The 17,281-nt window shown below is 32.0% G+C and overlaps 1 protein-coding gene across 4 annotated transcripts; it reads right to left on the bottom strand.

The window, feature by feature from the left end:
- Nucleotides 1-516: 516 nt before the first annotated feature.
- LOC107437182 (sn-1-specific diacylglycerol lipase ABHD11) lies at nucleotides 517-13,217 on the bottom strand. 4 transcript variants are annotated; one of them, XM_043046355.3, is made up of 6 exons: nucleotides 12,995-13,217; nucleotides 10,495-10,648; nucleotides 9,563-9,736; nucleotides 8,303-8,491; nucleotides 5,786-5,934; nucleotides 517-851 (listed from the first exon to the last, which is right to left on the bottom strand). In XM_043046355.3, the coding sequence occupies exons 1-6, from the start codon at nucleotides 13,000-13,002 to the stop codon at nucleotides 698-700; spliced, it is 828 nt and encodes a 275-aa protein (XP_042902289.2). In that variant the 5' UTR covers nucleotides 13,003-13,217; the 3' UTR covers nucleotides 517-697. The 4 variants fall into 4 exon arrangements, with proteins under 4 accessions (XP_042902289.2, XP_042902288.2, XP_042902292.2 ...); XM_043046354.3 differs by lacking the exon at nucleotides 12,995-13,217 and adding an exon at nucleotides 11,722-11,931; XM_043046358.3 differs by lacking the exon at nucleotides 12,995-13,217 and adding an exon at nucleotides 11,629-11,650.
- Nucleotides 13,218-17,281: the final 4,064 nt, after the last annotated feature.

A 17,281-nucleotide genomic window follows, 5' to 3' on the forward strand; every position in this document is an offset into this window, starting at 1 on the left:
TGGGAAACATCCCTGAGGATGATCCGAAGACATGCCATCACAATTTTGATACTCTACTTCGGTAGCCCGATGACCTACACGCGAAGTTGAGAAATTTACGGTAGAACAGTTTAACGAGGACCAATACCGCACACCTTCGGTCCCTAAGCAGACTAATCCAAGTGGTCCCCCACCCGCACACTGACTGCAGCCAGTGATGCTTGACTTCGATAATCTGCTGGAAACCGTGTCTTAACGATCAGTCCACTGCGGGACCCGCAGAGATTGAGTTTCCTAAATTGCGTTCGAGAATTTATACCAAAATATATCCTGTTTGTAATATATATAAAAGGGAAAAAATATATATAAAAGGGACACCGGTGTTCCACCTGCTTCGAAAGGTTAAACACTGGGATCTTTTTTTCAATGTTTCGATTCCATTTTCATCTAAATGTATCATCTGAAGTTGACGTATTCAGATTCTACTGCCACATTTATATTTGGCTTGAAATGATTTCAAACATGAAAATAAGAACATAACATCGAAATTAAAATTTATTAATTACTTTGAACATACAAGTTGGAATACTATACATCTTTTAAAATGAATAAATGCTTTAAAAGTACGACAGTAGAAGTATAAAATTTGCTCAATGAAAATACATCCATTAAAATCACTGTTTGAATAAACATATATTTTAAAACTTGAAGAAATCTCCTAATGTAGATTCAGGTGCTTTGTAGCAATGAAATCAACAAATTCATTAGGGGCTTCAAAAACTCCTTGAGATGTAGGACCCCAGAATTTATGAAATTTGGCGAGTGGGAAGTGTCGAATTGTGTTATCAATTATCCTAACTGTATGGTCTTTCCTAAAATTAAGAGAAAAATCTGTTAAATAATATTACTGCACGACATTTAAAAAGTCATTAAGCACCCGAGATGAATATTAAAGAAAAAATTCTAAGGCAAGAACAAATTTCTATAAATGTGAAAAGTTACCTATTTCTTTAAGTAGTTCAATGTTCTAAAAGCAGGAGTCAAATTTTTTAAAAAAAATTTCAAATAATTAAATATTTCGCAGGCACACACAGTCTTGAACATTTACCAATTTTGCATTATGTTTAAATTTTCAGAAAAAGTCCTTGTGTAAAACCATTATTAACGCTGTTGAACGGCTGACACCATTTTTAGTTCACGATTACTAACGTCAGACTCCAGTTTTGCAATTTTGAATCCAATCTAGACGACAAGAGAACTCTTGGATCAAGTATTGGGAGAAAGTTTCCCTCGTGGAGAACTTTTCTGATGAACCCCGCATTTGTGTGATACAGAGAGAAAAACAACGAAAACCTCACATGGTTAGCCTAACGACAAAGGGACTAACACATGATTTGTCTACCACTGAGGATATTTTTACGTCAACACTGTGGTCGGTGCAAGCCGGGAGCATCGTATCGACCATCCATTACTGGGACTCGGACGGCGAACGCTCCATTCCCTGAGCCACCGCGTCTCTAGAAAACCATTTGACATATGTTTGTTTTAGTGGGGAAAATTAGCCTTAACGCTTAAGGAACTCAAAACAGAAGATCTACGTCAGACACTTTTTCTTTACTGATACTTGTACACTAGCTGTCTAGTGTGAGTCCCTTTTCCAACAGATATAAAAAATTATTCAAAATTTTATGACACACGGCTTCCTTCTTATACTTAAACCATCAAAATTTTGAGACAATAATGCACCAAAGACGAACCAAATGTATATGACCAAACCAAATGAAACCCAAATAAATCAGATGAATGTGAATAAAAACCAAACGAATATCAATAGTACCAAACGAATAGTATTAACCAAACAAATGAATCGCATTTGAAAAAAATCGTAACCTTATAATCATGGCTTTATAAATATGTGTTAGCGTGATTTTATAAATGCGGCATAATGAAATTTTGCACAACTGCTTAGATTTCTTCACCTTAAGTAAGAACTTTAAAAGATGTGAGATTTATGAGAAAGACTACCCCAATTAAAGCAAAAACAAAGTTACAGATCTATATTTACTTAACCCTTATATATTAAACATTTTGAGTTCTGAAAATTTGTGATTTGTGACATTTGTGAATTTTGTGATCTGTGATCGATGAGTGAATTTGAATCCACCAATCGATGAGTGAAGTTTGTGAAATTTGTGATTTGTGACATTCCTGAATAGAAGATTAAAATAAAATTAAGGGAAAGCTGGAAATAACTTTGAAACTTGTGAATTAGGGAGGCAATAAGAATATCTGATATTTTCCCCCACTCGAGATTGGCTTTATTCGCCATCTTGAGGGAGAAAGTCAAAGAAGGGATGAAAATTAATATATTTTTACATATAAAAGTGCGCTATTGTTTTCTATTTCGTATTTTTATGCTGATTGGAAAGCAACATAAGTCGATAAGACTAAGAGTTTAAAAATTATCAACATTTTCTTGTATAAAAAGTAAAATCTAGTACTTCTAACTATTTACACGTCTGACATTACTGTACAGAAAAGTAATGCATTGTATAATATTTAATGTTGCATGCTTTATCGTATCGTTTTAGTAAAATCTAGTACTTCTAACTATTTACACGTCTGACATTACTGTACAGGAAAGTGATGCATTGTATAATATTTAATGTTGCATGCTTTATCGTATCGTTTTAGTAAAATCTAGTACTTCTAACTATTTACACGTCTGACATTACTGTACAGAAAAGTAATGCATTGTATAATATTTAATGTTGCATGCTTTATCGTATCGTTTTAGTAAAATCTAGTACTTCTAACTATTTACACGTCTGACATTACTGTACAGAAAAGTAATGCATTGTATAATATTTAATGTTGCATGCTTTATCGTATCGTTTTAGTAAAATCTAGTACTTCTAACTATTTACACGTCTGACATTACTGTACAGGAAAGTGATGCATTGTATAATATTTAATGTTGCATGCTTTATCGTATCGTTTTAGTAAAATCTAGTACTTCTAACTATTTACACGTCTGACATTACTGTACAGAAAAGTAGTGCATTGTATAATATTTAATGTTGCATGCTTTATCGTATCGTTTTAGTAAAATCTAGTACTTCTAACTATTTACACGTCTGACATTACTGTACAGGAAAGTGATGCATTGTATAATATTTAATGTTGCATGCTTTATCGTATCGTTTTAGTAAAATCTAGTACTTCTAACTATTTACACGTCTGACATTACTGTACAGGAAAGTGATGCATTGTATAATATTTAATGTTGCATGCTTTATCGTATCGTTTTAGTAAAATCTAGTACTTCTAACTATTTACACGTCTGACATTACTGTACAGGAAAGTGATGCATTGTATAATATTTAATGTTGCATGCTTTATCGTATCGTTTTAGTAAAATCTAGTACTTCTAACTATTTACACGTCTGACATTACTGTACAGGAAAGTGATGCATTGTATAATATTTAATGTTGCATGCTTTATCGTATCGTTTTAGTAAAATCTAGTACTTCTAACTATTTACACGTCTGACATTACTGTACAGGAAAGTGATGCATTGTATAATATTTAATGTTGCATGCTTTATCGTATCGTTTTAGTAAAATCTAGTACTTCTAACCATTTACACGTCTGACATTACTGTACAGGAAAGTGATGCATTGTATAATATTTAATGTTGCATGCTTTATCGTATCGTTTTAGTAAAATCTAGTACTTCTAACTATTTACACGTCTGACATTACTGTACAGAAAAGTGATGCATTGTATAATATTTAATGTTGTATGCTTTAACGAATCGGATTAAAATAAAATCGATAGATTTTTAGTTTTAAGATCGGAAACTATATTTAACGTATGGTTTATATATATTTTCCGATATTATATAATATCGGAACCATATTTAACGTATATATAAACCGTATTTAATATATACGTTAAATATGTTATTTACACATTAAACCCTTATTTTAAAACTACTGGATTTATCGACTTTAGTTTGGATTTTATTGGACTTAGAATAAACAAACAAATAAGCAAAGTCTAATTTGTCTCAGTAAAAAATCATACTTCTTGGCATAAAAACCCTTAAACTATTAGTCCTGGTTTGATTTTATCTGATTCAACTTGAAAAGTACACCAAGAACATTGTCTCATTATGTTTATGTGATTATAGACAAGTTATGTTTCTATCCTCTTTAATCTTCTACTGGATCATTATAGTCAGGAAGGTTTCCAAATTTTATAAATGAAGAGAACAATACCTAATAACTATATTGCACCCAAACCACAACATTTGAAACAGTTTTCCAACTTTCCTCAAATTATTTTTGCATTCAACTACTTAGGAATGTATCTCAAAAGTCAAGGCCGCATTATATAAAATTCAAATAAGTTAACATGAATCTTTGAATGATTTTGTTTTTATGCTAGACCTCTGAGTGTTACTTCCGGCTTTTTTCCAAACTTTTCCTGCTTAAGAAAAACTGGTTTTCCCCATATTATTCAATGTCCGACTAAGACGTAGCAGAGAAATATTTCCGTAGTTTTATATGAAGCTCAACGCTTGGATGGCGAAAATAAAATCTGCATTTGTAGCGAATTTCATACCAGCTAATGTTTAAACGAATACAATAAATGGGCTGAAAATTTACGCGAAATCTCAGCTTTCAATAATATATAGTAAAATTTTAAAAAAACTCATATTTTCTTGTATGAGGCATGTTTTTCAACTACTACGGAATTTCCTCTGTTTTGAAAAAAAAGTTTTTCTTGTGGTAGCAAAGGTAAAGTCTTAAACATCTTAATAAATAAATACAAAATTTTTTGTTGTTGTAGTTCATTTACGTCGCACTAGAGCTGCGCAATGGGCTATTGGCGACTGTCTAGGAAACATCCCTGAGAAAGATCCAAAGCCATGCCATCACAATTTTGATCCTCTGCAGAGGGTATGGCACTTCTACTTCGGTAGCCCGACGACCTGCACGCGAAGCCGAGCATTTTACGGTAGAACAGTTTAACGAGGATCAGTACGTCACACACTCGGTCCCTTCTCGGACTAATCCAAAAATCACTTGGTTTAAATCATGAACCAGAATTACGCAGCCTACCGTAAAATCCAATACATTTGAAATCTTTCTGGATTAATCTTGATTTGGGTCGAATCTGGATTAATCTTGATTGGCACTTCGAAAAATTCCCAAGATCTGTTATCCTAATCGATTCTAGAGCTGCTCTGTTGGCTATCGTTTGTGACAATAATCCAAGAACACGGGACACATTGGATTGCCGTTATCATCTTAAAAACCTAGCATCACTTGAAAAAACTGTAGTACTACAGTGGGATCCTACCCACTGTGGATTTCTAGGGAGCGAGAAAGTCGTCCTTCTGGCTAAAAAGAGTGCCTTAATTTTGCAAAGAATTTCTCGTCCTAGATGCCCTTCCATACCATTAAAAATCTTACTAAAATATCTACTAAAGCCAGTGCTCAAGAAAACCTCTATAATTGTGTTTTCTAAGAGTCCTCTGGAGAAATGCCATCCCAAATTTATGTAATGGCGTAGATCAGTGGCTGAATTTAAAAGTTACATTTAAAAGTTATAGTGTTATTTAAAGGTTACATTTTCTTTCCACCTGTTGAACGGAAAACTTTAAAAGTACAAAAGGTTTCCGAATTTCTCTCTTTTGGGTCAATTTTGCCCTCCAAAGAGACTTTAAATTAGCTGTGAGAAGCTCTAAATACAATCACTTCAAAATGGACTACAGATTACTAATTAAATACTTACACAAAATATTTAGAAAAGGCACCATAAATGAAATAAATGGGGTCATTATACATTCCATTATGAGGTATTGTCGGTGATATCTCGTATTGCACGAGGGCATCCATTAGGGCCAAACATCTAAAAGTCAACACGGATCGCTTCAAATATTCCTAAAAATGTAATGAAAATATACTTAAAAAGCAGTTCGTAAAAGCGGGAGTATTATATATGTTACCGGCAAAGTATGAAATCCGGCATTGTATAGAATGCCTAAAATTAGCCGGCAAAGTATGAAATGATTTCGATTTCACACATTGCCTAGGCATTCTATGAAATGCCAAATGAGAAACCGGCAAAGTATAATATATATCTCCGATTTGTCAAAATGTCATTCAAAAATGACAAATTCAAACCGTCATCCAATTTGATATTAATTTATTCGTGGATATAATTACATTTATTCGTTATTTTAATACTTACTGACGATAGATTACATTTAATCGATATTTTAATACTTAGTGACGATAGATTAGAAGAAACATCAGTGTTTGGAGTATCGAGCAAATATATATACCGGGCAATGGCACTTGACCTTAAAAAAATATATGTGTAGGGTATACCGGGCAATGGCACTTGACCTTAAAAAACATCAGTGTAGGGTATACCGGACAAATGTATACCGGGCAGTGGCACTGAACCTTTAAAAAAGCCTCAGTGTATGGTAAACCGGGCAAATGTATACCGGGTAATGGCACTGAACCTTAAAAAAACATCAGTGTAGGGTAGACCGGGCAGTGACACTTGACCTTAAAAAAAAACATCAGTGTGGGGAATACCGGGCTATGGCACTTGACCGTAAAAGAGCATCAGTGTAGGGTATACCGGGCAGTGGCACTTAACTGGACCTAGTATATATTTCGGACATTTTCCAAAGGTCTAGTCATACTAGGTCTAGTTAAGTGCCATTGCCCAGCATACATTTGCCCGGTATACCCTACACTGATGTTTTTTAAGGTCAAGTGCCACTGCCCGGTATATCCTACACTGATGTTTTTTTAAGGTTCAGTGCCATTGCCCGGTATACCCTACACTGATGTTTTTTTTAAGATCAAGTGCCATTGCCCGGTTATATTTGCCCGATACTCGAAACACTGATGTTTCTTCTAATCTATCGTTAGTAAATATTAAAATATCGAATAAATATAATTATATCCAGGAATAAATTAATATGAAATCGGATGTGATAAATATTTCGGACATTCACCAAAGCGACTATGTGATTGTCAACATTCACCGGTGAAATTTAACAATCACCGATTTCGCTCATTCACAGTAACATGCACATCATTTACATAATAACCTCATCAGGACGTTTATTTCATACATTGCCTAAATAGCATCTGGCATTGTATGGAATGCCTAGGCATTCCCTGGCTCAGATCTATATTTTATATTACACGTTATCACAGAACACGGAAAATAAAATACTGGACAGATGGTATTATGTATTTTCCTAGGTAGTCACTAGGTCAGCGATTCCCGGGGAAGACTAGGGTTCCTTGGAAGAGTTAAATGGGTTACGTGAATTAGTATTTTCATAATCAATCGTGAGTTTTGAAATCTCCAATTATATTTAGATTCAACTTATAATTCATAATGTGTCTTTCGATTGTCTTTATGAAATTAATGTCTATATGAAATATATATTATTGTAAGATGCCAATGAAACAGAAATTACTTCTTTTTAAAAGAAAATATAATTTTTCTAACAATATAATTGAACAAATTATGTTAAGAACAAGCATTTTTGAAATATTACATTAGTATTTTCAATTACGCTTTTCATATCGAAATAAAATAATTTTTTTTTTAATAAAGAAATATCTTTCCTTGACGTCTTTTCAACGTATTAAGCAGTTATTTTAAGTTTTCATTTCGAAATAAACCATAATTCGGCTTCTTTTATTAATTTTCAGTTTATGCATACACTCCAAAGACAAATTTATGGCTAAAGAGACAAGATATACTAACACTAAGACTGCAAATTTAACTGTAGGTATAAAACTTAATTTAAGATTAGTAATGATAAAACGATAAAAACTCCTTCCGCTAATTAAATATTTAAAAAAAATAAATTAAATTATTGACTAATCATTAATTAAATTATTTAAAAAGTCGTGGTTCCACCGAAAAAAAGGTTGATTAATAAGATCATAAAGTTGAAATTAACAAATATCGATTATTTGATAACTTCAAAATAGTGATACTATACATATGTAATATTTTACTGAGTGAAAGATTTTAAACATTTTAATTTAGGGTTTCGATGCATCGCTAAATTTAACGATCAAAGCAATGCTTTTATTTTAATAAAAATAGATTAAAGTAATAACTGCGTATTTATCCAAACTTAAATTAAGTTTCCAACTCATCAAGTTCGTATGAAATATTGTTCCAACAATATGCCGTACTCAAGAAACAGCTGTTGGTGCAGCACACTTAGGTGTCAACGTTAATACATAAATGTCATATACCAACCATATTTTTCAATTCTTCATTGGAGGGAGGATAGCGAACTAATGCCATATTTGGTCTTGGAAGATCGTCAGGAACATAACGAAGATTTACTGCTAATGATTTCATGTATACTAAATATTGATTAACTCTTTCGTATGGCATTTTCTCAACATTCATGTCCACAATAAATGCCTGCTCTATTCTGTCGGGCTGAAATATAAAATTCATAAAATATAAAATTCTCTACGCTGCCATAGGTACCTGTTTTATAGGGTGGGCCACATTCACACATCACACAATAGAGAACAACACACAGAGAGAAACATCCATGCCCTGAGCGGGATTCAAACCCGCAGTCACTGGCTTCGCAGTCAGGCACGCTAACCACTCCACCATCTGGCCGGCATTTTGAGAAAACTAAACTAATATAATTTTAGAAGTGATTTTAAACTGTTCAAATCACTTTTTACCATTTAGTTGCATAATATAGACAGTTTTTCTCTCGTAAATTCATTTTAAGAGCAACTCTTTATCAAATATTAAGTTCATTTACAACAGAAACTTAATGACACAATAAACAAAGAAAAGGGAACAAATATTTATAATTATGTCTTTCAATTTAATAAAAACCCACGATCCAGTTCAGCTATCTTTTTTGTGGGCGATGCTTTGCTCTATGAATTAATAACCAACTTTCTAACACTTTATTTTAAGCAGTAAGAGATGTGATTGCACATGCGTCAGTGGAACAATTAGAAACCATAACTGTCTATGGGTTTCTTCTGTGAATGTGAATGAAATTATTATGCATTACCATTTTCTGATAAGTAATATTTGCATTACACTTGCAAATTTCAACCACTTGATTTAAATTTAACTTAATTTTTTTTTAATTTAAAGTAATGTTATTTTTGATCTCTCTCGCATCTTTCTGAGGTTGGTTTTGTAGGTTCGTTTGTGACAACTCACTACCCAACACTAACCAAGCGCCAGAGCCCCGTTTTTCAAGACTTTTTCTTTACTGCCTTAGGAATGTCACGTTAGTTCGTCCCCGAGTAGACGACGTAAGCACACTGCCTGAACGAGTACCACTTTCTTAAACTTCTTGACTTTTTTTGCTAACAACCCTTTTTTCGACTGCGCCACAGGAGCCTTCGCGCTTGTGAAAAAATATTCTTTAATTTTGCTTCTTATGTTTCTGACTAACATAGATTTTCTAATACTAATTCAAAATCATCCCGGTCATAAAATCTCATTAATCAAAAAATCATTTAAACCTACCTGCTGTAAGGCAGCTTGGATAGCAGTCATTCCACCCATATTATGACCCACTAAAACAGCTCGACACACCTCTAATTTATCCATGAAGTGATATAGATCATAAATATTGTTATCAAAACTGGAATCCATAGTGTGTTCACTTTCGCCATGATTTCTAGCATCATAAGTATAAACCTAAAATATGTACTTCATTATATATATATATATATATATATATATATATATATATATATATATATATATATATATATATATATATATATATATATATATATACATATATATATATATATAAAGTTTTTTTTATATAAAGGTGTATGGTGTTTTAGTAATAATTAAGAAGATAAGGTGAAAGAAATTGGGAACTACTACTTAATGCTAATTATTTACATAAAAAAATTTGCATCATCAACCGATTTTTTTAAAGACATTAATTTTTATAATTGACCATAAAATAATTTTTTTCATCTTTCATACCAGAGTTAAATTTAAATCATTTTTATGGGATGAAGGGATAGAAAAACAGAAAAAAATTTAAATTATCAACCTTTTGTTTGAATAGGTAATTGAATACGTTTTCACTGAAAAATTGACAGATGTAAAGAAAGTGTTTCACTAAACTGATCCATTGATTTACAACCATATAAAAAAAGCTGTACAAGTGAGAAGCTTCTAAAACTCTTCGCGATAGTCTTGTATACCTAAAAGAAATTTATTAAAATTTCACCGATACAATGAAAATAAATTTCCCCAAAACACTTCAGTGACCTTAAGTGAGCGGGGTTTTAACAAATTTTCATCTAATTAGTTCAAAGTGTATTCTTGTGAGAAGTAATATAAGGTAATAAAATATTAATCACATGTAAAACTTGTTTTTACTCCAAATAATTAAGTAACCCTGGAAACATTTAAATAGTAAGCCACAAGCATACCTTCCTCTTTGTTGTGTCAGCCAAAAGTTGAGGTATAGCTTTCCAATTTTCCTTGTTCTCCATCAAACCATGCAGAAGAATGTAAGGGCATAAAGAACAACTTCCTCCAGAAGCTTCAAACACTCGATGGGCAATCTTGATTGGTTGATAATATCTATGAGAAATTTTTTCATTGTAGACGTAAGTAGGGGTTTGTCATAAGTGACATTGCAGTGGATTTGGATTTTAAATTATTGCATTGAAAATTTATACAATGATAAACATTTCACTTTGACGTTAACTTGCAAGCAAAGCTTCAATTTGGAGAAATCTGTAAGCCTTAATCATCCATTTAAGCTATTTTAATCATAGTGTTTGCACTCAGCGTTAAATTTTCTGCTCGTATAGCCAAAAGTACATAAAACTTACAAAGAAATGCTCAGATTATCATTTAGTGACTTCATCCACAGAGTGATGAAAAATCAAAATTTATTCAAATAAAAGTTATTCAATGTATGGATTTTTGTATAGACTGTTCATAATATGCAGTTTTAAATTATTATAAGTGAAATTATTCATGTTAGGGGTCGAAAATTAATATTTAACAGAGGAAAACACGAAAACGCTATGAAAGTCTGACAAATCCCATAGAAGGAAAGAAAGTGTAATAAACACCAAAATTGGTTTGATTGTGAGTGGAACAAAGCATGAAATAAAAGAGACTATTGGAAACAACTTCAAATTTCAACTACAAATTAAGCATCTTTCAGTGCCTTATTAGTTCTAACTTCCTCTACGGTAATGGGGTATCGCTTTTCTTTTATCCTGATTAAAATTATAAATTGCAACTTAGAGTGGACTTAGAGTTTATATCTAGTTTTCATTTTTGATAAGGATTCCAAAAACAAACATTAAAGGCATTCTTTAAGGAAAATGTTTAAAACTTTAATCTCAAGAAATCCAGTCCAAAAGTTGTACATCACCAATAAATTTTTCCCATGAAAAGTTCTTCAATTATCGCAATTGCCAAATAAATATTCTGAACATAAAATCAAGTAAGCTAGCATTTTTAAAACTCTAAATAATCTTAAACTTTTGATGCAAAAATACCTCACAATGATGGCATTCAAATTATTTAAGAAACAGTGTGCTTACGTATTTTCAGGAAAATTTCAATATTTTTCATGCATGCTCGTATTTAATTAAAAATGAATGCATCGCCACAAAAGCGAATAAAGGAACATTTACTTTTTCTTTTGCTGAATCATAAGATTATTCGTATGCATGGCAGTATAAAACAATAGAAATTCGTTGTCCCAAAGATTAAAATTCATAAGCTTGGTTGACATTATGTAATCTATTTAAATTTCATGAATGAATTTATTAAACATCTTTATAACAAAATTTCTTTTAAGAAAAGGGAAATTTCAGGTACTGGTGCACGCATAGCGTCTGACTCCTGGTACTGGTACCTCACCAACGGTCACTCTCCCTACTTGTTAATTTTTGTCATGGATTTATAAGTTCATAGGATCTATGTATAGAAGAATAGTTTTTCAAATCAGGTACTTTTCAAAATAACATCTTAAGAGCCGTGGTGGCCCTGGGGGCAGACCGTTAGCCCCTCAATGACATGACGCAGGTTCGAATATCATCTTGGCTGGTTGATACGAATTCTGTTCGCATCATCCACTGGTCTGACGTAAAATATTCTCAGGTTTAGACGGATCATGGGTTGGAATCTTCTTGTCCTCGCGCTAACCATGGACGATTTTCTTGGTTTTCCTCTCCATGCAACGCAAATGAGGATTCATTCCATTAAAAAGTCCTCCAAGAAGGCAAATTTCTCCTGATACTAAATAATATTGAAAAAATTATTCAAATAAATTATTCTACTGTAGTCAAATCATATAATTTTTGACAATTCTGGTGTTTTATTCAAGAACAAATTCTTACCTCTCAAAGAGTTGTTTTGAGTTGTTCTCAAAAGTTTGAATTTGAACATTGAATTAAAGTATTAAATAAGCAATAAAATTCAAAGCTTTTAAAAACACAATAAGTTAAAAAAATAATGCATTTGAAACTATTTTTGCTTACTTAAAATTGAAACTTAATCAAATTGGTTCTAGGTAATTATCGATAATGAGCAATCATTATTTTTCTGTTTATTTTTTTTATTTACATTTAAATATCTATTTAGATCGATTTCTTTTATTCTTTTGCTCGTGTTCATTAAAAGGGACATATTACTTTTCCCAATTTTCTTTCTATTTAATTTTTGATTCAGTTTTTGCTAGAAATATTGTTAAGTTTTTGCAGTTCGATTTAATTATACGTAGCATAAATATTAACGTTGTACGCATTGTAATTTTCAAGCAATGAAGTAAAGTATAATTTAGAGAACTTAAAATACATTTAAAAAACGTAGTATTGTTTACTCTGACATGATACAAAACTAAATTGAAATAAAATACAAACATAACTTTGGAAATTGCTTATCGTATAAGAAAACTTTTCTTACCTGGACATCTTTATGAGATGATACTTGAAATGTTTGCCGAAAATAAGCTAAGATCACAGCTTTTCATGCAAAAGGAAAAATATTACTGGATTAAAAGTCGAGATCGTGTGAAAAAAAAAACGTTTTTATAATGTTTATTGGTACAACATACATTTGCAGGCTTGTGTGCTCAATTAAGGCTTATAAACCGGAGTTAAGTAGATGGACAAATAGCACAATACAGAGAAGGACATCACAAAGAATACATTCAGCGTTAGGGTGGGATTCGAACCCGCCACCTGCACGATTAACAGAGCGTTTGGCGGGCAATTCCGCTCGGCCAAGGAGGCCCCAAAAAACTTTTTATTGTATTGTTACATACAAATATCAAGACTTGTGTCCCGCAGTGGACTGATCGTTAAGGCACGGTTCCTAGCAGATCACCGAAGTCAAGCATCACTGGCTGCGGTCAGTGTGCGGGTGGGTGACCACTTGAATCAGTCTGCCTAGAGACCGAGGGTATGCGGTATTGGTCCTCGTTAAACTGTGCTACCGTAAAGTGCTCGACTTCGCGCACAGGTCGTCGGGCTACCGAAGCAGGGGTGCCATCCCATCTGCAGAGGATCAAAGTTGTGATGGCATGTCTTCGGATCATCCTCAGGGATGTTTCCCAGACCGTCGCCAATAGCCCATTTTGCAGCTCTAGTGCGACGTAAATTAACTACAACAACAACAACAATCAAGACTTGTATAGTCATTGAAAAGACGGCTTATAAGCCCTTTACAAAAAAAGTATTATCAAGGATAAAGTAGGCAGACAGCCTTAGTGGTGCTCTTCTCTCTTTTATTATAGTTACCAAGTTTGTTGCATATTTAAGGATGCTAAAGACATTATGCATTTTCACTTAAAAATGTTTTACGCAAATATATATAAAAACATTTTGTAGTAAGTGCATTGCGCTAAATATACGTACGTGGACTTACAAAATGCTACGAGAAAGGCGTCTCAATTATCTTGAGGCAATGGAGACTATCTCTAGTCTCCATTGCCTCTATTTCACCCAACTTTTAATAACGTGGAGGTAGAGGGTTCGATTCTCGTTTCAACCCTGGAAGCATAAACCATTTATCTCTGTTTCCTTCCATATTTTCATAGTTTACCAGCCATCCTTTACACTGAGAGCCAAAACACTTTATATTTAAACTAATATATAAATCTGCGTTCTTTTCCGATATAGTGTTGAGGTTGCAGATTCGATTTCCACAATAACTTAAATTTCATCATTCGTTAGATGAAACTCTGCGATGCATGTTCGTTAATTTGACGAGGACATATAAGCTGTTCGAATGCCAGAAAATTTGAACATGTTTCTATGTATATGTTCTATGTATATGCCAGCAAATTTAAGCATGTTTCTATATTCTGTTGTATATGTGAGCAAGTACACATTTGCGTATTTTATTATGGGCAAGGTTCTTCCACTATATGTTCTAAAGCAAACAGATAGTGGGTACAATTTCCGAAGTAACCCAGTATATATATCTTATTTATTTTCTCATGTAATATTTAGTATATTATACTATGCTGTTGAGGAGACGGTACTACTTGGTGCTGTCTCTCCTATTGTGCTATCTGTCCTTTTCTACTTGACGAAGGTTCATAAGCCTATTTTGAGCACACGAGTCTGAAAATGTATGTAATTGCTATAACCAATACCATACTGTAAATTTACAGAACCGAGTCATATCCACATTTTGGACCTACAACTCAGCATTTTTATGCTACTTGTCTCTCGAGTGATACTTACTTTTGGCCATTCGATAGATAGTAAAATTAGAATTTTTATTCGAAAGATTATAACCATTTTATTTAATAGGATGATCTTTTATGCAATTGTAAATAATACCTGAAATCGTCCCCCTTCTTTGAGGGAATACATTTCGCCAAGATATGCGACTGAGGAATTGTTTCCGAAATACTTTTTACACGGAGTTGAATGAAACCAGTTTAAAGACTATCAGACAAATAAATTAGAAGTTATGAGGGTTTATGTACAAAAAGAATAAATTTGTACTTGGGACTATTTATGCATCGGGCATTGATACTTAAACTAGCAAGACATTTTCTCCTACTTATATTTTAAGCTGTATCAAATGAGATTATGCACTAGTCAGTTGAATAAATAGTTTCTAAGTTGCAAGAGTTTTATTTAAAAAAAAAGTTATTTTAACACATACTTTTGAATACACTTTACATTACTATCCAGATTCTATTTAAACTTGAAAAGTATATATTCCGAAATTTTTTTTTCACTTTAAATAGAATGAGACCAGGATATGCAACACAGAGGCATTGTTTCCGAAATACACTGAATTAAATGAGACCGATTTAAAGACTACCAGACTCATAGTTTAAAAGTTATAAGTGATGTCATCACAAAAAGTGCAATATTGCACTTATTTGCACGCTGCTATACATAGAAGTGAGGTATATTTTCCTATTTTTATTTTTCCTAGCTTTATCGAATTAGAACAAACATGAACGAAAAAGGGCTAATATTTGAAAAGTTTTTAATTTCGAATTTCACTTATTATGTAGAAAATCCTTAAAACTTAAGGAATATTTACACTTATCAAATAAATGTAATGTGTAATATTATTTCAAATTTTCTAATTCAGTAAAAAAAATTCTCAGAAAAATATATCCTGAAAGTTCCTTATAGCAAAGTAAAAAATAAGATATGCTAAAAACAGTTCTTTATGCTCGAGAACTCTTGCAACTAACTATATTTGCTCTTTTGACTAGCTTAAATTCTCATTTAATACAACGTAAGAAAAAAAAAAGATATCTAAACAATCTTAGATGAGTAAACTAAAAGTTCAAATTTGAGTATACAACCCTTATAACTTTTAACTATACGTTAGATTATCTCACCGTTAATCTCTACCTTCCATTAAGAAAACGGAAACAATGTCTCACTTGAATTTATTGAAGAAAAACTAAATTAGCTCATTTTTCTTAAAATAGGTGGAAGCGTGCAGAAGACAGTTTGGGAGTTTTTAAGCAGCCTCTATAATAACAAATTTTTGTCAAAAAATTATCTCTATTTTTCGAGGAAGCACCCTTTCTTTGCTATAATTACTTGACTAACAGTATACTTTGATTTTTACTTAAGCCTTTCTATATTCGGCAAACTTGATCAACTTATAGGCATAACAAATATCATAGTTCAAATGGATTTTGAACTATGATTTTTGTTATGCCTATAAGTTGTTCATAGTTCAAATTCATTTGTATTTTTTTTTAAGTTTGCTCTCTATTCCAAAGTCACTTTTATAGATTTAACTTTTAAAAGATTTTGAAATTGCATTAATATTCAAACAGTTTAAGTTCAAATGTTTTTTTTTTATCTGCACAAATGAATATAAGTCAAAATTAACATTTGGACAAACTTATTAGACAAATGTTGATTTTACCAAGTGAACCCATCTCTATGAAATGCACAATACAAATCACTCGACTGTAAAACATTAATAAATTATCCTGTACTGCGTTAAATTCTGTCAATAGGTCACTGTCTAAAACTAGGCCAAAGTGTTCATAATTCAGGGAGATAAAATTAAATTTCGTACCGAAATATATAAAATAGCAACATATAAGTCAATTCCAAAGTTCTGCTTAGATTTTAATTTCCAAGTCAAACGAACCTTGTTTTTCATTTTCCAGCCATAAATTTTTCTGTAATGATATGCAATACGTTTTTTCTACACAAAACAAAGATAAAAGCCTGGAAGACTAAAATTTGTACCACTGAAGATATCTATAAACAATAAGTTTTATCTATATCTAGAATAACTAAAAGTTGATTTAATAATTTTGTTTACTATTTTTATTCTCATCCTTTTGTTCGTTGATGAGAGAAAGTCTATTAATATTAAAATTAGAAAGATCCTAAACTGGAAAAATACTATTTATCAAATTTAGAATTTGTAAAATTTTAAGGGATCTTGTTTATTTAGAATAAAAAATCTAAAACACTAATTTAAAGCATGCTCACATATTTTATAAGGTGCCGATTTTTTGATATAGCTAACACAGGACTAAATTTTACAGACTTTCCCAATAGAAAATTTCGATAAACTTCTGGGCACTGAAACTAGTTTACTTTGCTTAAACTTGTTTAGAGCACGCTAAACTAATAAAAATGCTAAATTAAAATAAGTTTCGTGAAATGAATAATTCAATAGAACTCAAATCCCCGACTCTCTTACCACCTTGCAGGTACTTTAGTCTTTTCAACGTATTTG

This window comes from Parasteatoda tepidariorum, chromosome 8 (assembly GCF_982258835.1).
Source record: "Parasteatoda tepidariorum strain Cologne lab strain chromosome 8, Ptep-v5.0, whole genome shotgun sequence".
Classification (NCBI taxonomy): Eukaryota; Metazoa; Arthropoda; class Arachnida; order Araneae; family Theridiidae; genus Parasteatoda; species Parasteatoda tepidariorum.